This window comes from Typopeltis vanoorti, chromosome 9, assembly GCF_054136105.1.
Source record: "Typopeltis vanoorti isolate ZY-2024b chromosome 9, IOZ_Tvanoo_1.0, whole genome shotgun sequence".
Taxonomy (NCBI): Eukaryota; Metazoa; Arthropoda; class Arachnida; order Uropygi; family Thelyphonidae; genus Typopeltis; species Typopeltis vanoorti.
In genome coordinates, this window is record NC_143557.1 from 52822962 (window position 1) to 52844190 (window position 21229).

The 21229-nt window shown below is 34.5% G+C and overlaps 1 protein-coding gene across 1 annotated transcript in view; it reads left to right on the forward strand.

Moving 5' to 3' along the window:
- Positions 1–212: 212 nt before the first annotated feature.
- The window catches only part of LOC150103045 (ubiquitin carboxyl-terminal hydrolase 43-like), a 28307-nt gene continuing 7290 nt past the window's right edge, over positions 213–21229 (forward strand). The window contains exons 1-5 of the mRNA XM_090398217.1: positions 213–509; positions 8155–8345; positions 13092–13218; positions 14055–14174; positions 19141–19387. Of these exons, the coding sequence (XP_090254343.1) occupies positions 8242–8345; positions 13092–13218; positions 14055–14174; positions 19141–19387 (598 nt within the window). The 5' untranslated portion in view covers positions 213–509; positions 8155–8241. The remainder of the gene's footprint in view (positions 510–8154; positions 8346–13091; positions 13219–14054; positions 14175–19140; positions 19388–21229) is intronic.

Sequence of the window (21229 nt, forward strand, 5' to 3'; positions counted from 1 at the left end):
CTTTATACTACCCGCACTTATTTACCTTTTCTTTGTATTAGTTTTCCTTACACAGGCAACTCCGTCAAAGTGCCTTCTCGGTTATTTAACTACTTTAAAAGCTGACCCGTTAACCTAAATATGTATTCATACAGTGACAGGTTACATGTAGCTTATAGGCCTTTTCAGTTTCTTTAACATGATAAAAAGTTTCACGTTTAACTAGATATCACTGTTCGCGAATATTAATGTGAGAAACCCATGCTTTTGATGATGTTCTGTCTGCATAATTTATATTATATTTCTCCGCTTTTAATTCCATACCTTTTAGTATAAGTAACGTACACACTTCCAGTTCATTTTTAGTGTAATATAAATACTACTTTGAAAAGCGCACGATTGTATTGCATTTCCTATTTTGCAGTATTGGCCCTCCTGTCGTACTGGAAGTGTCAAGAGAAGTCAGTTATGATGGACTCAGACGGAAGTTGCTGCAAAGGGTTGAAATTCTAAGGATAAAAAACAATCAGGTACGTCTTCACTATTATTTAATGTTCGATATTTGGTCTCAATGCGAGTATTTTTTAAAACATGGCATCTAATAAAATAACTATTAATAATTTGAGGTTAACAGATTTACCTTCCTAAGTTTGCCGATTACTTAGCATGAATTGCATTTACTATGGAAGCAGAATTTTACAACAAATCTTTTATTATTATTATTATTACGCAGTAGTTGGGAACGAAAGGAGATATGAGACAGCATGGAATAAAATGAATGAGAAAGAATAAGATGAACATAAAAACAGGTGAATATACATGTTTGCTGTAGTATGGTTTTTGACATTCTTAATATCTGAATGGCCTATTATATTTGTTTGATAGCTGTCGCCAACTACAGCTGCTCGGTTTTATTTATTTTCTTTCTTTCTTTCTCTCCTCAATCTTTCTCTTAAAGAAAAAAAATGCACGTTGTATCATTTTTAGGGAAAATTCACTTTTATAAGTGGATTAGATACCTATGGAAATGGTGTTTGCATTCACAGCGCTAAACCGGCCGAAAAAGACCATTATAAGTTCAGTTCTAGTCACCAACGAGATGAACGTTTTAAGCCATTCTTTGGCTTAAAAAATTCATCTGGGCTTAAAAATTCCCGAGAGTTAGTCGACCATTTATGTCGTTAAAAATTTCCGAGAGTTAGTCGACCGTTAGTGAAAGTTTAGCACGGCCAAATATCTTTTTTGTTTTCTCTGCCCCAAAAAATCAATAGAGCTCTCACTATTTTAGGCACAATATATATTTATTAAAATTTAGGACCACGAGAAGGTTGACTTGACTGCCACAATCTCTCTCCTCATTCTGGATTCATCACTATCACGGATGGCTGAATGGTGGTGTCCAGATACCTAGCGATCTTAAAAAAAAAAGTTATCATTCTGAAGGAACTTCGCCTGCTTCCTTTAGGACTAAAAGGTTTCAGTATTTATTCATTTATTTTTCTAAGTGGATTATCCAAAGCACAGCAATGCTTGAACTGATGAAAGAGAGATGGATGTAATCATTTAAATAAGATACCTACAGCCAAATGTTACCTTCCAACTAAGTGCCTCCAGGTCATTTGCAATAGGGCTGTTGTATAACCAACCAGATTTGAGTAATTCTCGGAAACACCAAAATCAACATATCACATTCATTTTATTTCATTTTTGCGCGCGCCGAAATGACTGCGACCCTCACAAGCCAACGCTGATTTTAGTGGTCACCGTTACAATTGAGCATGAAGATACCGGCTTGTGCGACTGTTACTTTTCTGCACATAGCAGTTTTTGACCTACGGCTTCTTCTTGTTAGTTTAAAATCTACAAGAAAAAAGGAAGTCTAAAATGAGGCAACTGAGTATCATATCTATTCCAGTAGAATGGATATCATAAAAGGGTAGTTTCAAGATTTCTTTATAATCCTCATGTCAGCCAGCCATAGAAAACCGAGGATGCCTTACTACTGAAGCAGCTAAAACTAAAACCAGCATATTGTATCTGCCAAATGAATGGGTTCTGGCAGGTTTACCTCAGAGGCTGCATCTCTTACCACCGAAGTAGTAAGAATTCTGAAGAGGCTTACATGCCTCTCATCAGGCTGCATTCTCCCTTATAGTCAGTGAAACCCCCACAGTAGTCCGTTAATGTATATCCAGTTATTTACCATCCAGTGTGACTGCAATATCCATCTTAGCCAAGCAGAAAAGGCAGTAGAATAATGCTGTGAGGAACATATCCAAGACATAACTCATATCTCTAATCTTATCTGTCTGGTTGCCCAAGGTGGTTGGCATATCCGTTTTTCAACATGCTATGGGTTCGAATTCCACGGCGGTAATGGATGTTTTTTGAATGTCCTTAGGGTGGGAGGAGATGAAATTCATCCCACAGTGTGTGAGATCACGCTCTGCTTATTGGAGATCTAAAGTGGTTTCAAAAGGTTCCCTGTTTAGCATCTAGAACAGGGTTTCTGGATTATATATAAAAAAAAATATTAAATATAAAAATGCTTAGGATAGCAACGATACTAATGTAATCTAGGTTTTACAACCTTTCTTGGGTGGGAGTCACACACAAAAAAAGTAAGAATAACGTTTATAACTAGCCGATTTCAAAAGTGAAACAAACTGAATTAAAATATTTCAGGAACTATGTAAATACCTCAGAAAAATGTCTTTACTTTGCTTATTAAAAAGAAAAATATTTTGAGCGACTTTCAAACTACATACAACCCCCCCCCCAAAAAAAGTTAAAACTTTAGATTCTTTTTCTCAGATAGTTCCCATACTGCAATCAAAAAAATTATAGCAATGATGTTAATATGTGACAAATTTTCGTTAAATTAAGAGTCAAGAGATCTTCGCTGTCAACACACGCGCGCACACACGGACACACACACACCAAATGCGTTTGATCTCAAAGGACTGGCTAGCTAGCTCTCAGCAGTTCATACACTGTTCTCTACTGTTCAGCTACACCTTTAAGAATAAAAGGCGATGAGGCCGTTGCCAGCATGTCGTGTTCTCGTCTTCGATACAGCCTATTGTTTCTTAAAAACGAATATACATAATAGTATCACTATTATCCCATCGAATCCTTTCGTCACAGGTGCACAGCATCAGAATAATGGCTTCAATTATTAACAGCCTACGCACGCTAATAGTTGAGGCTATTTTAAGAATTCAAAGAAGCTATTTAGTTGCCGCTGTTCCGAGATCAAATGGAGATACAACTCACGTTTGGATAGCTGTACTTAATAACAACCGTACGGTGTGCTTATTACTGTTATATTTGGTATTGTTCCCATATCCGATATATTCCAAGCATAGCAAAGCAGTGGAATATTCCTATCAGAAAAGAAAAAAAAACAGTCGTTACATGATAATAATTATTTAAGCTGTTACTGAAAAGGATTATTATTTCAACGGACATTGTAGTTGTTCAAACACAAGTGCAGACCAATTTTCAACGACAGACCCCCCCCCCTTTCCCCAAGGGAAGTTCTAGAAGTTTGTGGGGTTGTTTGTTGTTTCACCAATTACGGAGACTTTCTTAAATAGTATGATATTAGTAGGTGTTTTGCAGAATTTGTGAAGAATATCAATCCCTGCAATATCACCCTGCTTTTTTGAGTGTTGAGTTCGACCAATTTGAGTTGGACAGGGGAACTAGTTGATAACATATTTTGGTGATATTATGAACACATCTGTTGAAAGAAAGAAACATAAATGCGCTTTATAGCGAGTAGAAAAAATACTTTTGAAACTTATCGCTCAAAAGTGATGGAGATCTTATGAGAATACAAACTTCCACATCCGAATTAACTTGATACTGTATTACTTAAAGAACGATGAACTCATTTTAAGAATCTATATATTCTCCTTTTATTGGTTCTTTTGATCGAGGTTTCACTAGCCTGACATCTGTGTGCGCTGAACTGTTCGTTTTCTTCAGAGACCAATCTGAAATTCTGTGAGAACAAAGCCCCATCTTTACACACGTTTCATTTTCTTTCAGTGTTATTAAACCCAGATGGTATTATCATGCCTCAGATACTCGTTATTGTGATGTTTCAACATTATGCTGTTAGTTCTGGAGGGGGGGGGGGGATCATGGTTTACCTGGCTTTTTTTTTTCTTTAGTACATAACTTGATTTGACATAGTATGAACAGAAATAGTCCCTACTTTTTGTGTGTGCTTTTTGATTTAAACAACTAAAAACCATGTAAACAGCATTTATTACCTAGAAATGCAACAAATGGCTCATTATACATACACTTTTTGTAATTAACTGATAATTGTATTTATGAGGTTGTGACATTCTCCAGATATGAGCGCCGTCAAATATAACATCGACGTCTATCTAAGTTTATTTGTACGATGAGAGGATTAGAATATTTGGAAAAAGGGAACACGTTGGACTCAAAATGGCTAGAAACCAGTGCATACCGAAAAGTGATTAAAAGTCACTGAAATGATGTCACGTCCTTTTCACTATCAGAACTTATGTATTATCTCACCTTCCCCTTTAGGTTTAGAATCACTCGTATGTCATGATCCTAATAAACTTGCTTAATATAGAGCCACTGAATATCAGGACAACGCCTTCGTAGCGTAGTCAAGGACTATGTGATCTTTTCTTTTCATTTAGAAAGATCTAAGTTTATATTCCGTCGCAGATGCGAGGACGTTTTAAGGTGAACTTATCAAATATAGCGAATGGTAGATAGTCTCGTGTTTCCTTCCGAAAATTCTAGTCTTTCCTGAAAAAAAAATCGGAGAACCGATGCAATATGCTGTCCTCATAGCCTTAGTTAGTTCTATCGGAATTCTAACAATGCCCTTTGCCAAGAAAGGATCGTTAATTTTCTCTTCGCAGTCTTCTATATGTGAAGATATGGATTCTTGGCAGCTTCCTAAGGTATGAGACCAGCTAACTCATGTTCGTTGTTTGAAAAGCTCTTATAGTCAAGGGCTGCGTGATCTTCTCTTTTCATTTAGAAAGATCTAAGTTTATATTCCGTCCCAGATGCGAAGACCTTTTTAAGGTGAACCTTAAATCTAGTTAAAACGAGGGTTTAACGTGATTATTTTGAAACAAAGGATATTGCCTTGACTGTGCGCGCGCATATGTGTGTGTGCGTGCGTGCGCGCGCCCGCGCGCATATTGGAAATGTGATTGCCCTCCGCTTCATCAATAAATGGCGCTTATAGGCTTTGTACTAATCTGCTAGTTTTTGCATTATCGAAAAGGATACAAAAAAAAATAATAATAAAATTGTGATATTCTACCGGTTTGTCCATAGAAGACATGGAATTTGTCTTGACGTTTTGCAGGATAGAGATTATTATTATCCTGAAAATTAGCCACTGTAAATTAAATATTTTTCGTTGTGATTCCTGCCAATAAAGAAAAGTACTGAAGATGCCACTGATGTTATGTCTACTACTTCCGAAAAAGGAAGAAATGCAAATTTCGTTTTCTGTTGAAGGTAAGAAAGACTTATATGCAAGCAGATATTCTGCTTTTAATTCGTAATCTGTCGATCACCTGATCCATGATCAGTAGATGAAATCACGATTCAACTTTGAGAATCCAATATTCAGCAGATGAAACCATTAACATAAAAAAGTGAAGAGATGTAGCAGAAAGGAAACAAAATAAGTGAGAGGAGGGAACAACACGCTTCTGTCTGGACTTGATCACGAGAAACAGGTGCTAACTTTTGCAAGAACTGTGACGCACTTTGTAATCTCCTACCATCTGTTTGATCTGCTTCTACAGGTGAACACTTGATGCCTTTTGTTGACAATAGACTACATCTTAAACGATAATTATGTTGAGCTGTTTTCTCTCTAAAATATTATTCTCTCTTATAAGTATAATTACAATATTGAATGTATATCCCTCTAGTGTTGGCCTATATTTCTCATTAAATAGTGAGTATATATTTAACGCCCTTAAAAAGTGTGTGTGTGTGTGTGTGTGTGTGTGTGTGTGTGTGTGTGTGTGTGTGTGTGTGTGTGTGTGTGTGTGTGTGTGTGTGTTGATAGGAGCCTCCTAATTCCAGTGGATTTCGAAAAGTCCTTTGCTTTGGAAGACCTTTGTTTGAATCCCGTTTTTAAAATGCAAAGGACTTTTTTTATCAAGGTATCATATGAAGGTGAGCTAGCCTGTCTCATACGGAGGTGGCAGAATTTTTCTTTCCCGAAACTCAGGTTTTTCACCCCGTAAACCGACCATCGTACGCTCTATAGCTAAAGGATTAAATGCCTTATCATTGCATCAATCAGATTTTAAAGAAGCCAAGTTACTTGGCCGTAAGAGGCCATTGAGGCTAACACGCGAGGGAATATTTGATGGAATATACAGTATATCGACGATCTATCTAGGAGACGAAGTGAGGAATCTTTTATAAATTTTTTTTTCATCTGATAGTAAGTTAATCGGTCTCGTATGGATGCCTAAGGATTTTTTTTCTCCCGGAAACTCGGGGTGCAGAGTTCATCCTGCAAATCAGAAAAACACACCACACGAATTTCAAACCACAACAACACCTTCCTTAAAATAATAATAAATAAAGCATATAATCGATGTGTACATAAGTATTGGTTTAAAGATAAATAGTTATATGAAGCATAGGTTCGTCCGATGTTGTTGTTTTATTTTTATTTTTAAAAAGAGCATTCTTTCTCAGTGCGTATTATCAGTTCACATCGAATTTCCATCTTATATATTGCGCAATTAAAAAAAAATCAGTTTTTTTTTTCAATAACTTTAGTCAGTCGTGCAGTTCTCTTCGCATTCTTTCTTCTTCGTCTGCTTTACTACTCTGACCAGATGATATGGCACTCAACCTGGGACCATACAGCTTGCCAGGTGTGTAAAAGTTGCTGTATATGGGTTTTTGAGCCACACGCTAGCCTCAGTAGCTCGCGTGTGTCTAGGATGCAAAGAATCGTCATCGGGACTTTCAATCGAAGATGAGTTAACCTATCTCGTAAGGAGATCGAATGGTCTTTCGTCCCATAAATGGATTTTTCATATCACAAAACAGATTAGCCAACCATACGACGAACACATGCAATTAAAATACGTAATACACTATTCCCATAGCTTTAGTTGCTTCACATGTAATTCAAAAACAACTTTGACAATACACATCGACGACTGCATATATAATAGGTCACTAGAAAATACAAATAAAAAGTTTAACAGTGCAATGAAATATTAGCCTATGCAATTCTTATTTCGTTATCAATGCCCGCATCCCCCCCTCCCCCCTCCTAAAGAAAATGCTTAAAGCCATTTGAAAATCCAGAAATTCCAATCTTCTTGAGTTCACAAAATCTGAGTACTGACAGCTTCTTTAACTACCTTTTAAAAATAATGATATTTACTTAAATATGTCCACCAAATAACAGTGTTGTAATTTAAAATATGTAACAACTTAAATATCAGCTTCACTTGTGGTGTGTAGTATACACAAACTTAAAAACATGAGCATTCATTTTAAAGAAAATATAAGATGCTATTTCCATCAGTATCCCTTAAAAAACTGATTGATAAGGATGCAAATGCACTATAAGAAGTTTGTTTACTACTTGATGTGGTTTTCAGCCGTGTGAGGCTCACGATGTAAATACCTATCACTAAGTCTTTACAGAGAATTATATCTGCAAGGATTTATGAATGTTTCAAGTTTACTTAGTATATTTTTACTATAAAATCCGTTTCAAGGCTTATTGACAGTTCTAAGGGCTTAAGATAACTTAGATTGGGACTGGTTACTTACTACAGCCTTGGAACGAGCTTTTCCACTTGTATATACATCATTTAATACTTGAACATAATGATGGATAATCAAACAGGCCTTGAGATTAACAAAAAAAAATTTTTTTTGGAATAACTGAGTTTAAAAAAGACACACTGAATTATAATGCTAAACAGGAATTTATTAGTGAAATGGGTTAAATCGGTTCTCGGTAAAGATGTCAGGTGGGTAAAATTTGCATAAGTTGTTAAAAGCGACATCTTTTAATTTAAAAAATGACCTTCTGACACATATGAATGTTTATGAGAAATGTAGACGTACTGACAGTATATAACAATGTCTTCTCTTCTTGAATTACAGGGGTCGGTAAAAGGTCCAAGGCTATATGTAGTAGAAGTTCCTCATGTCCATTGTTATTTACCAGATAATGTAGATCACCCATTGTACATGCCTTGTGTTGATCACGCTTTGGAGCTGTTCGAGTCAAACCAACACTACGGACCGCCATACCTACAACTCATAGCCGAGTGGGACATCAAAATAAAAGACAGGTAGGTTGGACTCTTAATTTTATTCATAATTCAGAGAGAGAGACAGATTGAAAAAAGTATAAGGAATGACTATTTTTTTCTAGGAAATAAATTAAGGGAAGTATGCGAGAAATGTGTTGTTTTTTATTTGCTCTTAAGTGGTCTATGCTCTCTTCTCAGGCTTTGCAGAGAATTTGCAGTATTCAAAGTGTTTAAGTAGCTTGTTATCTACTAAAAAGGCCAAGTCTTTGCACCAATCTTCGTCGGTGAGCTGAGAATCGGTTTTCCTTTGGATGAAGTAAACATGTCAAATTATTTTAAGAGTTCAAAAAACTTTTTAAAACGACGCCACGACTAAGCCCTCCGTATAATATATCAAACTGATGTATTGTGAATCCAATTCATCCAACAAAGATTGAATTGTTGATGATTCAAGGCGTGAGAGCGTATCCAGTTTACTGTTTTAATTACTACACTCATGACGTGTTCCATCTTTAGTTTTTTAGCACAAAGTAATTCCTGGTGTATTATGCAATGAAACGATTTAAGTTTGTCTTTGCACAACATTTCCTTTTTCATTTGAAGTTTTGTAACAAGTCCGTCGTTAACAGGACACGTTAACATAGCAGGAGCCCCATCTGTAGTCACACTTGCTAATTTTGACCAGTCCGCGTGAGCATTTTCAAGACTTTTCTCAATACAATAAACAACGACAGGAAATACAAGTCATTTCCTGTCGTTGTTTCTGACATAGGCACTATATCCAATAGTTCTTCAGCCACATTCATATCGTCACCAACGCCACGAATAAATATTGCTAACTGGGAAGTATTAATAATGTCTGTACATTCGTCAACTGCAATGGAAAACGCTACAAAATTCTTTATTTTTTCACGCAATATATCTTGGAAGTTGTCTGCTATGTCTTCAACACGCTCCGCAACTGTATTTCCTGATAGGCTTATACTTTGAAATGCTTGTTTTTTTTCCGGACATATGATTTCGACTGCACTTAAAATACATTTTTTAATAAATTCTCCATCAGTAAAAGGTTTCGAAGCTCGAGCAATTTTTTTAATTGTGACGTAACTGCATTTAACAGCAGCATCACTTCTTGTGATAACATTCGAAAATATCCTGTGTTGAAACTTCAGTTCATTTTTTAAATCTTTAAGTTTGTCATCACGCATCTTTTCTGTATATTTATCACAGTTCTTATGGTTTGTTTTTCATAATGGCGTTTTAGGTTATATTCTTTCACCACGGCGACATTTTGTCTACATATCAAACATGTTGGAATATTTTTTTACTTCCACAAAGAAATATGCCTTCTACCATTTTTCTTGAAACGTTCTGCCTTCTTGATCTATTTTTCTTTTTTTAACTTCAAATTTAGACATTGTTATGGGCAAAAAAAAATATAGTGTGTTAATATAAGTTATTAACACACTATCATATTACAATGATAACCTGTAACTTATTGACATTGTATCACGCGGCTTAAAATGGCTGCGTGACAAGTAACTTCCATTCAGTGTTACCAGCATTTGATGATAGAAACATGGCGCAAAGAATTATAGTAATAAGTTTTACTTCTGTTTAGAGACTGTTATAAAACATTTAGAAGTTTGATTTTTTTTTCTGTTTTAATCCCTGCAGGATGTTAGAAACATTGATTTTTGGAAAAGAAATCATTACGGTCGCGGGTCGGATACGAAGCTTTCGCGGGCCGCCAGTTTGCGACCCCTACTATAGATCATAAGATATATTCTATTCCCATATGAAATTAATGTGACTTTTATCCTTAATTCCATTTCCATGGATTTTTGAGTTTAATCTCAATATGGTTTTTAATTATGGTATTAATCTCGCATTTAATTTCACTTCGAACAAGTCTAGGCTTTATTTCTTATCAAATTATTCTCCAACTTTCAAATGTAATGCCATGCCTCTGTCACCATATTAAGACAACTGACAATATGATTAACAGAGACTTCCAGTAACCAAGGACTCAACGAGAGAGGACGTGAATCACCACCCACATCAGCTGTCATAGTTTCTGTTTGAACTCGTTTACACGAGATGACTCATTGCTCTGTAAGAGAAAAAAAACCTAGTTCTTATGTCTTTCTACCGACAAACGCAGCTCCCACCCACGCTCATTTGTCTTCTCCCCACTTTCTATATAACGAAAAATTTCATCCCGACAGTACCCTTTCATAAATTTATTTGTCATATCACCTCTCCTTCTTCTGTTTTGTCTGTAGTCCACACACTCTCAATCTATCCTCGTAATTACATTGCTTAATCCAGATATTATCTTTGTAACACTTCTTTGTACCCTCTTCACAATTCTTTATATCCTAGAATACACGAAATCAAATCTTCGCACAGTAAAGTGCTCTCGTCAAAGCCTTGTAAAGATGCAAAAATTATATCTTTATCCTTGCACGTCGGTATTCGTTTCAGCATTGCAGTTTATTCTCTGAGTTGTATTTTCAGTCTTTACTATGTGACCTTCGAACTTCTTACCACCATAACTCCGAGAATCTTATTACCAGTTTCTGCAAGCATAACACTATCAATATATTTTATTTTGAAATCTCGTTACCCCAAAGTACATAACTTTACACTTAACATTTAATTGTTAACCATTATCATCTACCCATAGTTCCATCTTATTCAAGTCGTTTTGTAAGTGTTGCATATCAGTAGTATCCCTCACCCAGCATATCTTTGCATCGTTAGTAAATAACCGAACATATCCTATCAGGTCCTTCCCAATATCATTAATGTACAGATTGAACAACAGTGGTGAAAGGACTGATTTCTTACCAACTTTTTTTGAAAATCTTCGTCATCATTCCAGATATATTGAGAGGTCGGTAATGAGACACACCAGTTTTTGTACTACTGTTCAACAGATCATCTTTCCTGAGCAAAGAAGGGCCTAACTAATTCAACAACAATTCTTCAGATACTTGCTGATATCTCATCTGTACCTGTTGCCACATTTTTGTTCCATATTATTATACAATAGCTATAGAACCTACTTATCATGCATTCTCTCTCTCTCTCTCTCTCTCCTTCTCTGTCTGTGTGTGTGTGTGTGTCTTTTCCATCTAATATAGTGGTAGCACTATGCTTAAAGAAGCATATACCAAGTTAATAGAACTTAACAAAGCGAACACTCATTACTTGAACAATTGCATCTGCTTCTGACAGAAACACACTGTCTCATTCATTAAAGGTATTCTTCCACATTCATTCTTTCTTTTACTTGCAGCATAACTGGGAAATTCTTTTGGTATCTTTTTTTTGTCCTTTTTTGGTAGCCTGCACAATCTGTTTCTTTTTATACTCCGACTTTTCTTTCCTTACCAGCAGTAACTTTTCTGAACTGCTTTTTCCTATCTCTCATCCTTAGTCTCATGATATTTCTTCTGCATCATCATCATCTTCTTATGGATCTCTTGCTTAATAAGATTGCACATCCATTTCATTTCCACTCTATTTGTCGTTCGAAATTCTGCTTGTCCCAATTAACCATATTAACTTTTATAACAGATTGATTTTTTTTAAAATACTACTTAATTGTACTTTTCTATTTACAAATAAATTCAAAAATTATGATTTTCACAGCGAAAACTTTCTTTGTGAAACTGGCATTACTGAAATTAATTTAGATGATGTATGCATAATGAATCACTTACTTGCGGTCTCGTCCGTAATTTTAGTATGTATTCTAAATTAAAGCGCTGTATATTGTAAAATAAAATAGTAAAATGAGTACTAGTTATTATTAAGAAAAAAATAACATTTCAAAAGAAAAAATGATGTGAAAACGTCAAATGTATGACACATGCTCAGCAGTCAGCATTTTTTATGAATAAGATAAGAGTTAAAATACTTCTCGTTACGAAATGTTATGGTTTTCACAGCGAAAATTTTCTGTGTGAAACACTGAAATTACTGAAATGAATTTAGATGGCGTATGCATAAATGCATCCTTCCAAACATCTTTTGACTAATTATTCTATCTTTGATAATTTGTAGTTTTAAAATTTTCTGTTGAATGGCTTGGTTGTAATCTTTCTTGTTGGGACTTTGTAGATAACGTGTTTCTTACCTTGAAACCCAATGGTAAGAAATAGATTTTATCACAGTTTAACACTGACCTATATAGGACAACTGCTCATAATGTGAGCTGGAGACGTAAATTGTGACGCCTGTGGTAGATGACAGCTGTTTTAAATTCTAACATGTGATGCCATCCACTTGCATGCACACTTGACTTACTTGGCGTGGAAAAATGAGATCACTGAATAATACTGGTCCGATATATTTTTGTTTGTTCTTTCTCTTATGACAGCTTCACTCACCTTCACTTCAACGTTTGGTCTTCTAAGAGGTCTGATAGATTAAATATCTTTTATGTCACTTCACGTCTCCAATAAACGGGTCAATGAAAGTCATCTGTCTGAAGACTTTCACGAACATCCATATTAAACTGCAAACACATATAAAAATTACATCATTAACTTATATTAGCTTCATAAACTTATACTGAATTATAATTTTAACAGTAATTTGTTGACTTGAAGTAAGTTGCTTCTATTGAAGACAAGAGGTTCAAGAAACTTGCCTCATACTTACCGACTTAACCACAGAAATTAAAGCCTCCAGTATGTGATTTCGAACGATAATATATATGCAATAGATAGATAAATAATTGAAACTTTGTATATTTTTCATTTTTATTTGTAGGGAAGCTGTCCTTAAGGATGCTTGCACAGCTGATAGTAAAAGCTACTTGCAACTTCAAAACCGAAAAATGGAGATGGCGAAGAAATCTCTGTATGATTGCTTCGGCTTGTATTTCAAAAAAGAAAAGGTTAGTAATTTTTAAGGATCATTTTGGTAAATATAATGTTTGATTACATGTCCATCTTATTAGATTTTCTTCGAAGATTGCATATTCTCTGAACTGAACAGAAAGTGAATAAGTAACAATAAAAAAAACATTCCGCAAAGCATCAAGCAAATCCGCCTAGAACACTAAATTAATAATAATACAATAGCCTTATACACTTGGTTATTTTCGCTAATTCCAACCATTCAATTTTTCACCTCGGTTACGTTGCATGATCAACTTGAGAGTTGGAATTTTGCACCTAATACTCTTGAAAAAAATAACAGATTTTTGATATAATTTGATAATTTTTATCAAAATTTCTAATTCTTGTTCGTCATACTGATATTGTTCAGTGTAAGTAGAAATAAAAAATATCTTAAAGAAAATTTCAGGAAGTTTGGCTTGGTGAAGCAAATTAAATAATCAACCTGCATGCCATAAAAAGTATTTTCGTTTTTCTCTTAAGGTGTCATTCATTATTCAATAAAAGAAGAATTGTCGCGGATGATATATTACACTTTTTACTAACATGAAGTATTTTATATGATGACTTTCTTTTCTTACAAATAAATGGACAGAAAGTAGTTCTCTGCCTGTTTTATCAATTAACACCGTGTGACCAGTCAGCGCGAAACTTAATGACTAATAGCTGCGCGCATTTAAAACATTGAGAAGAGTCGCATATTTGGTTTGCTTTATAACGATGTCCATTTACAATATATTTATAAAGCTGGAATTTTGTTGCATAGGCAGGAAATCTCCGGCTATCTGTTTTTAATTTCCTTCGCTGAGAACCATTCCTTTTTCTTCTGCAGCTAGACAGAGAAGACGGATGGGAATGTCAATCGTGCCACTGCAGACAACACGGAATTAAGCAGCTTAGTCTGTGGTCAATGCCGAACGTCCTCGTCATTCATCTTAAAAGATTCAAACAGGTAAGTGGGTGTCTTCGTTTTTGCATCGACCTGTGCGTAAGTGTAGTTTTATGAAGTTTTATATCTTTATTAATTTGATCGCATATGACATTATTTTCAACTGTCCTAGTTGGACTAAATCTGAACCAGATTAGTGAACCATCGATCTTAATGATGTCGAAAGCTATTTTAAGACATATTTTGACTTCATCATTCACTTTATTACTTTATTACTACATTAAATCCTTAGCAATACGATACCTCACAGTTCACTGAAATTAGGGAGGTTAAAGAATTATATTTTCTCTCTCTCTCTCTCTCTCTCTGTGTGTGTGTGTGTGTGTGTGTGTGTGTGTGTGTGTGTGTGTGTGTGTGTGTGTGTGTGTGTGTGTGTGTGTGTGTGTGTGTGTGTGTGAGCGGTTGCAGAAGCAAGTCAGCTATCATGAGTCATTGCACTCTGCCCCCACAAATTTTCATTTGGGCCGATCGAAGATTTATGTTTATTATTTGAAACCTAGACTATCGTCACAACGCTCCTCAATTTAGCCATTGTGAGTTAGAATTACTGAAAATATTTCTTTAGGATTAGAATGCGAGACGAGTACTGGATAAATTCACTTGACCAATTATCTAGGCGTAGTAATAAACGCTTATCATAAATAAATCCTCCTTTCCCCCAGTTTCTCCTTTATTCACAGGATGGATGCTGAGGAGCACGTGGCTTATTGTATCATTTAAATTTTCCAATTCATCCGATGCTTTCGCTCTTCGCAATAGGCAGTTATATTTCACATATTCTCTTAATAATTGAGAATAACAAGGTTTTTGTGGTTTTTTGCTACAACAGATCTTGAGAATGTTTATAAAGAACATGCCCCTATTTATTCAAAATTCTGTAGTAATTCGTGTGGGAAATGTTCTAGTCTGATAATTTTTTTACTCACTGTCTCCTACAAATAACCAGGATATAATGAAATAGCTAATGTTTATACAGAATGAAAGTTTTTTCGTTAAAGTGCGATGTTTCTTTAAATAGCAATAACTAATCATTCCGTCTGCTTTTTCACAACCATAAAATAGACCTAAATTACTAATTTACACTAAATAAATATATAAAGAAATAAACACTAAATTAGCTGTATACAAAACAGTGTTCAAACTAGTTTTAACTTATGAATCTGAGAGCTGGGTTAGAAGAAAAACACTTAACTAAAGACTAGAAACCACAGATATGAGAATCCTGAGAAAGATTAGAGGCGTGAACAGATGGCATCAGTGGTACCATCATATTAAAAACGAAGATATTAGGACAGAACTTGACATTGTCAGCATCCAGGAATGAATTGGCAGAGCTAATCTGAGGTGGTATGGTCACTTAAACAGAATGGACGAGGAAAGATTAGCAAAACAAGTGTTCTCTGCCAGGTTGGCAGGAAAACGACCCATCTATATCTTGTAAGACCAAGATATAGGTGGATTGATACGGTACAAAGTGCCTTAGACGATAGAAATATAAGATCTGACAATGTCGGAGTCTTGACAAGTAACAGACTGATTTGGAGTAAAATTGTAGATGGGAAGTGAGTAATGATGTAAATTTTTCATGTAGTACTACCATATCCTGTACACCCCTTGAGGGTACATGGCAGGCATTTGATGATGATAATTTAGACCTTAAAGCCTTTTACACAGTCTTAATATGGACCTGGGATACGGCGAGTCTAGAATTCTGACCATATTAAGTAAGAGCAAAAAATACAAAGAACAAGGAAAGTTGCTACTGGTTTTTTAAGCATTACCGAATAACTGGGTAATCTGCTAGTGCTGATAAACATTCTGCCGTCACGTTTCCTGGAGAATTGCAAAGGATAATTCAGGAGGGTGATTATGACAATCGGCAAATATTCAACGTCGACGAAACTGGTCTCTGTTGGAAGCGTATGCCAACAAAAACTTCGCTATCTTAAACTGAAGCATCTCAACAGGATCCAAAATATCTAAAGATCGTCAATGCAATACAATGCAGAAGGCAACTTTAAACTCAAGCCTATGTTATTTTATCGTGCGCAAAATCTAAGATCTAACATTATTGAAGAAATCATCACAATTGGAAAAGAACTTGGATTTAATGAATTGAATAATGAAGATGTGAGAAACTTGCTCGATTCCCATTTAGAACATTTAAGCGAGAATGATTTCCTTCAAGAAAAAGATAATGAGTGAGACCAAGAAGAGAATGTTACGACTAAGATGCTAACTGCGAAAGAACTTGAGCTAATTTGCAATCACATTGAGCATACTAAGGAAATTTTGTTAGATGCTGATCTTGATATGGAACGAAGCTTCGAAGTCTGCCGAAATCTTGATAACGCGATCGCCAGCTATCGCAAATTGCCTGACAAGATGAAAATGTCGACCACTATTCAAACATCTTGACTTAAATTTTTCTAAAAAGTAGCTCAATGAAATGTTTAGATATCAAATGAAAATTGAAGCAATTGATTTTTATTAACTTTTATGATTTTACCCTCTAATATAGCTTATACTGTATTTTTTTCCCAAATTTACGCTAACTGATGGATGAATTATAATTGTTCCTAGTGTTTACTGTATTCGCGTATTCGCTTAACGCGATTTCGATTAGCGCGCATTAATTTATGGATTAATTAATCGCGTTAAGCGAGATTTTCTTGTGTGTGCGTGTGTGTGTGTGTGTATATATACATGCATTATATATATATGCATTATATATATATATATATATAATGCATAATCGCACATTAGATTCGATTTTTCCATCTGTCAGTACTCAAGTTATTCTTAAGCTGTTGCAGACGGATTTCAATGTAATCTTTAATCTAAGTATTCTACAAGAATATCTTACAGCTCTTTAAGAAGAATATCAACAATTACTTTGCTCTAAACCCCCAGCACACACATACACACACACTGTATTTATTTGCTTATATGCCTTGCGGCCTCTCGTGTGCGAAAGTGTATGCCTATGCGATCCATTTTTGGTTTCAGTAGAATATTTTTAATTGGAAATTTTGGTAAAACGATTCTGTTAATAATTACTTTCTGGTCGAATGGAATTGAATACAATTTGCTCTGTTATGATCTTGATGTAAACCATATAATTGCAAGTACCACAGTTATCTGCGATCATTACTTTAATTGTATTAATTAATTAGGGATGGATACTTTAGATTCGTTATAATTGCCAATTTTTTTTGTTCTTAGTACTAGCCAACAATAGAAATGTTTATGTAAAAAAATTGTATTACTTATTGTTTCTAAAAATTTTTAAATACAACCGTTATTCTCATTCTAGTTTTCATGATATGAAACCGCAATCCGGAATAGCAATTGCATACAAAATGGAAATTAATCAGAGGTCGTATTCACAAACACTACTGTTTAATAAACTTCACTTCTCTTTTAAAATCACTCAAGCGAAGTAAAAGGATAACTTCCTTTGTAACTTAATTCTAGTGCAGTATTGGCTTGACTGTTTCACATCTTTCTCTTCCCCACTTCGCATTTCCCCCAAAGAAGAAAAATTACTGCTACGTATTTTTATTTCAACTGAAGAACTTCGCTTATACAAATGTTGCTAAAAATACTATATAGCTCACTTTATACAATGTATTGCAATTAAAATATAGTTCCAATTAATCATGCACTTTTCCCCGTCTGTAATATATTCTAGTTATTACATATTAGCATAATAATGTTGTCAGTATAGTGTTAGCCTCCTGAAAACTCAATTTGTATGCAACTCGTATAGATTGTTGCATGCAAATCGAAACAAATCAGTAGGTGATATGAATGCAGATTACATTTTATGTAATATTAATGTTGTTGCACTTACTGTGATAAATAGTCACATATTTCTACCAGTTAACTAACTTATTTTTTAACGCAATCATCCTTACTGCCTCATATAATCTCGACAGTCGACTTTACCTTCGTATTGCCTGATATGCTGATCAGGTAATTAGATTTTCCATAAAAGACTTTGGCATCTACGATGGATGTCTTAACTGTCAAAAATCCTGACAAATCATAATTTGGTCATTAAAAGTTTATATTTCGTTTATAGTTTCGTCTTCATACACACTCAGACTTGAATATTTTTTTTCATATATTTTGAAGGTTTAATTCTTTCCTTGAGGTTAGAATCTGTTGATTCAGAATAGAAGATGAAAATTCGTGTACTAATCAATCTGCTGCCTGCTTTTTACAGTAATTGAAAATGCGAAAAGTCTCAAATTTTTTTTTTTATCTAAAGAAAGATTTCAAGTATTCCGTTCCTATTAGTTCTTGTCTATTAAAGGTAATCTTCCAAAATTACGAATAACAATCAGCATCAATTTCTAAAAGGATATTATTTCGACCTCACAACAACGATTATAACCAGTAACACTTCCAGCTGTAAAAGAACAGGGAAAGGGCGTACCTAAAGAATGCATTACAAGATAATAATAAATGCATTTCGTAGGCGATGCTTCGCATTTTTTGTGATCTCAGAATTCATATCCGAATAATGTAATGCTTAGCTGGCTCGTTTTCAAACTTGTACTTTTAACACCACTAAAATTCTATTGTAAAAAAGAACATAAACGCACGTGGCTGGTACGTTGCCAACGAAGTATTATTGTTGGCAAAGTAGATCATGTAAATGAAGTAACTACCACTGTTTCACGCATTTAAAGGTTACTTTCTATTATTTTCTTCCATTTATCATTCGTGGTAATTCTGCGTGTAGCGCTTACATGAATTTATTAATAGCAAATATTTTATCGCTTGCAATTTTTTTTTTCTTGCAAAAGATAAAAGGGAAATTAAACATCAACATGCAAGGTAGAAACAATGGTGTTTAAATAGTATTTCTTTTGTCAATCTTTATGCAAATAGTGTGCACAGCTGTGTACGTTTCTTCTCTTTAAATGTTGTGTTGTTTTTCTTTTTTTTTCCCCGTTAGGATTCCAACCACAGAACAAAGCTCCGAGTCCTTGTGGAATTCCCTGTTCACGCTTTAAATTTGTCTCCCTTCATCGTCCACAAAAAACGAAGCCGTCCTCACCAAACTAATGACACCAGTTCTGCGTCTACACCGTTGTCATGGCAACCACTCAAAAGCGATCTAGCTGCCGCTGATAGCGATAACCTATATGACCTGTACGCCGTATGTAACCACAAGGGAGACATGCAAGGCGGCCATTATACAGGTACGTGCTCGATCAGTGGACTACAAGTTGAGTGAAGTTTCGTGTGATGCAATTCTGTCGCATCATTTCCGTTCTCTCATTTGTCTATCATGAATACTTCTGTACTAGTTTAGCATGCGATGTTCTGTTTATTCAATGTGTTAATCTTACATTGTTTGGAAACATGACAATCCGTGCAATATGCAAAACGCTTCTTTTAAAATTAAATCCAAGAAATAAATTATTAATTCAATTTATGCTAGCATAAATGATAGTTATATTAATTATTTTATTTCATTTATTCAGTTAGTAAACTCTTTATGTATTCATTGATTGTCGTAGTTATTTTACTTATTAGTATCATTTTATTATGAAAATAGTGTTTTCCGGTTAGGAATTGATGAATTAACACAAGCGCCCTCTTGTGTTAACAATAACAAGTTCGTTTTCTTTTTTTCAAAACACTTACCTGTTCCATTGATAGATGAATATATATACTGAAAAAAAAAATATATATATATATTAAATCATTACTTCTACTTGCACAAACCAAAACAAAACTATATAAACCATCACTCCTACGTTCCTGATTTCTCTCTGCATGATTTATATTTTATTATATTCTGGACTACCTTGTAGGTAGCATTCTGAGTTCTTGAAGGAAAAAAAAAATGTTGAATTATGTACTAAGTAATCATCACTGTGGCTAAACCAGTATGCTTGACATCCTTTTAGGGAAAAAAATCTGAACTTAGTTTACTAAGCTCAGATTTTTTTCTCTAAAAAAAAGTGCTGAATCGTTCTCTTATGTAATAACATTACGAACATAAACATGTTATCAGTTTATTTTGATTTACAGTCGTTACTTGCATATAACTACTATAAGCTTTTTTTTTTACCTATTTCTGTTTCATTCAACACCTAGAAAACGCATTTGAAGAAGCAGCATTTGCTAAATTGTTTGAAAGGACTTAGTTGTTCGAATTCCGTACTAGAACATGAGAAACTCTTTTTTTTCTGAGTTTTGAAAGATAGAAGTGAGATCGCACGTCTAATACAGAGGTTGAAATTTTCTTCGTCAAGAATATGGGATTTTTTCATCCCACAAAACCGACAAACTATAACACACGCAGTTAGCAGATGTAATATACTGATCTCATTACCTTAGTTGTAGTTCTAATTTCATTGATTGAAATTAGAATCATATTTTAAATGCTAATAGTGAAAAATGAGCTTATTATATGTGATTCAACTCTCTTCTTCGCTATCTTCTGATTATTCCAACCAAATAGACCCTAATTTGCTACAAGCAATATCTGCATGAGCATATATATATATATATCTATACCTTATAGGCTTCAATTAAATCTCCTCTCATTGATTACGCTATCATCATTTCAGTCTTCCATGTTCTTTTATTAGATATATTCTACAAATTACAACTAATCGACCAATTCTCAGAACTATCCTGATACTATTCCTCCACTCACTTTAGTGAAACTTCTCCAAATACCTGTGATATCTGTGTGAGGAAAGTTGTGAGCTCTAATCCAATATTATCTCGCAAGAGATTTGTATAACGATATCATCACTTCCTTTCTCTTGCAAGCGAAGCCTCTTTTGATTAAACGTATGCCCATTACTAGTTTGTCTTACTAATACGATTCCTGAACGTCCATATTCCCTTAACCAAAACATTTAGTCACTTGTATCCCTTATCTTTCTAAATCCTTTCCATTCAGTATATATATATATATATATATATATATATATATATATATATATATATATATATATATATATATATATATATATAGTCATTTAATGCTATACTACTGCCTTCCTGCCAAGTTACTACATCCA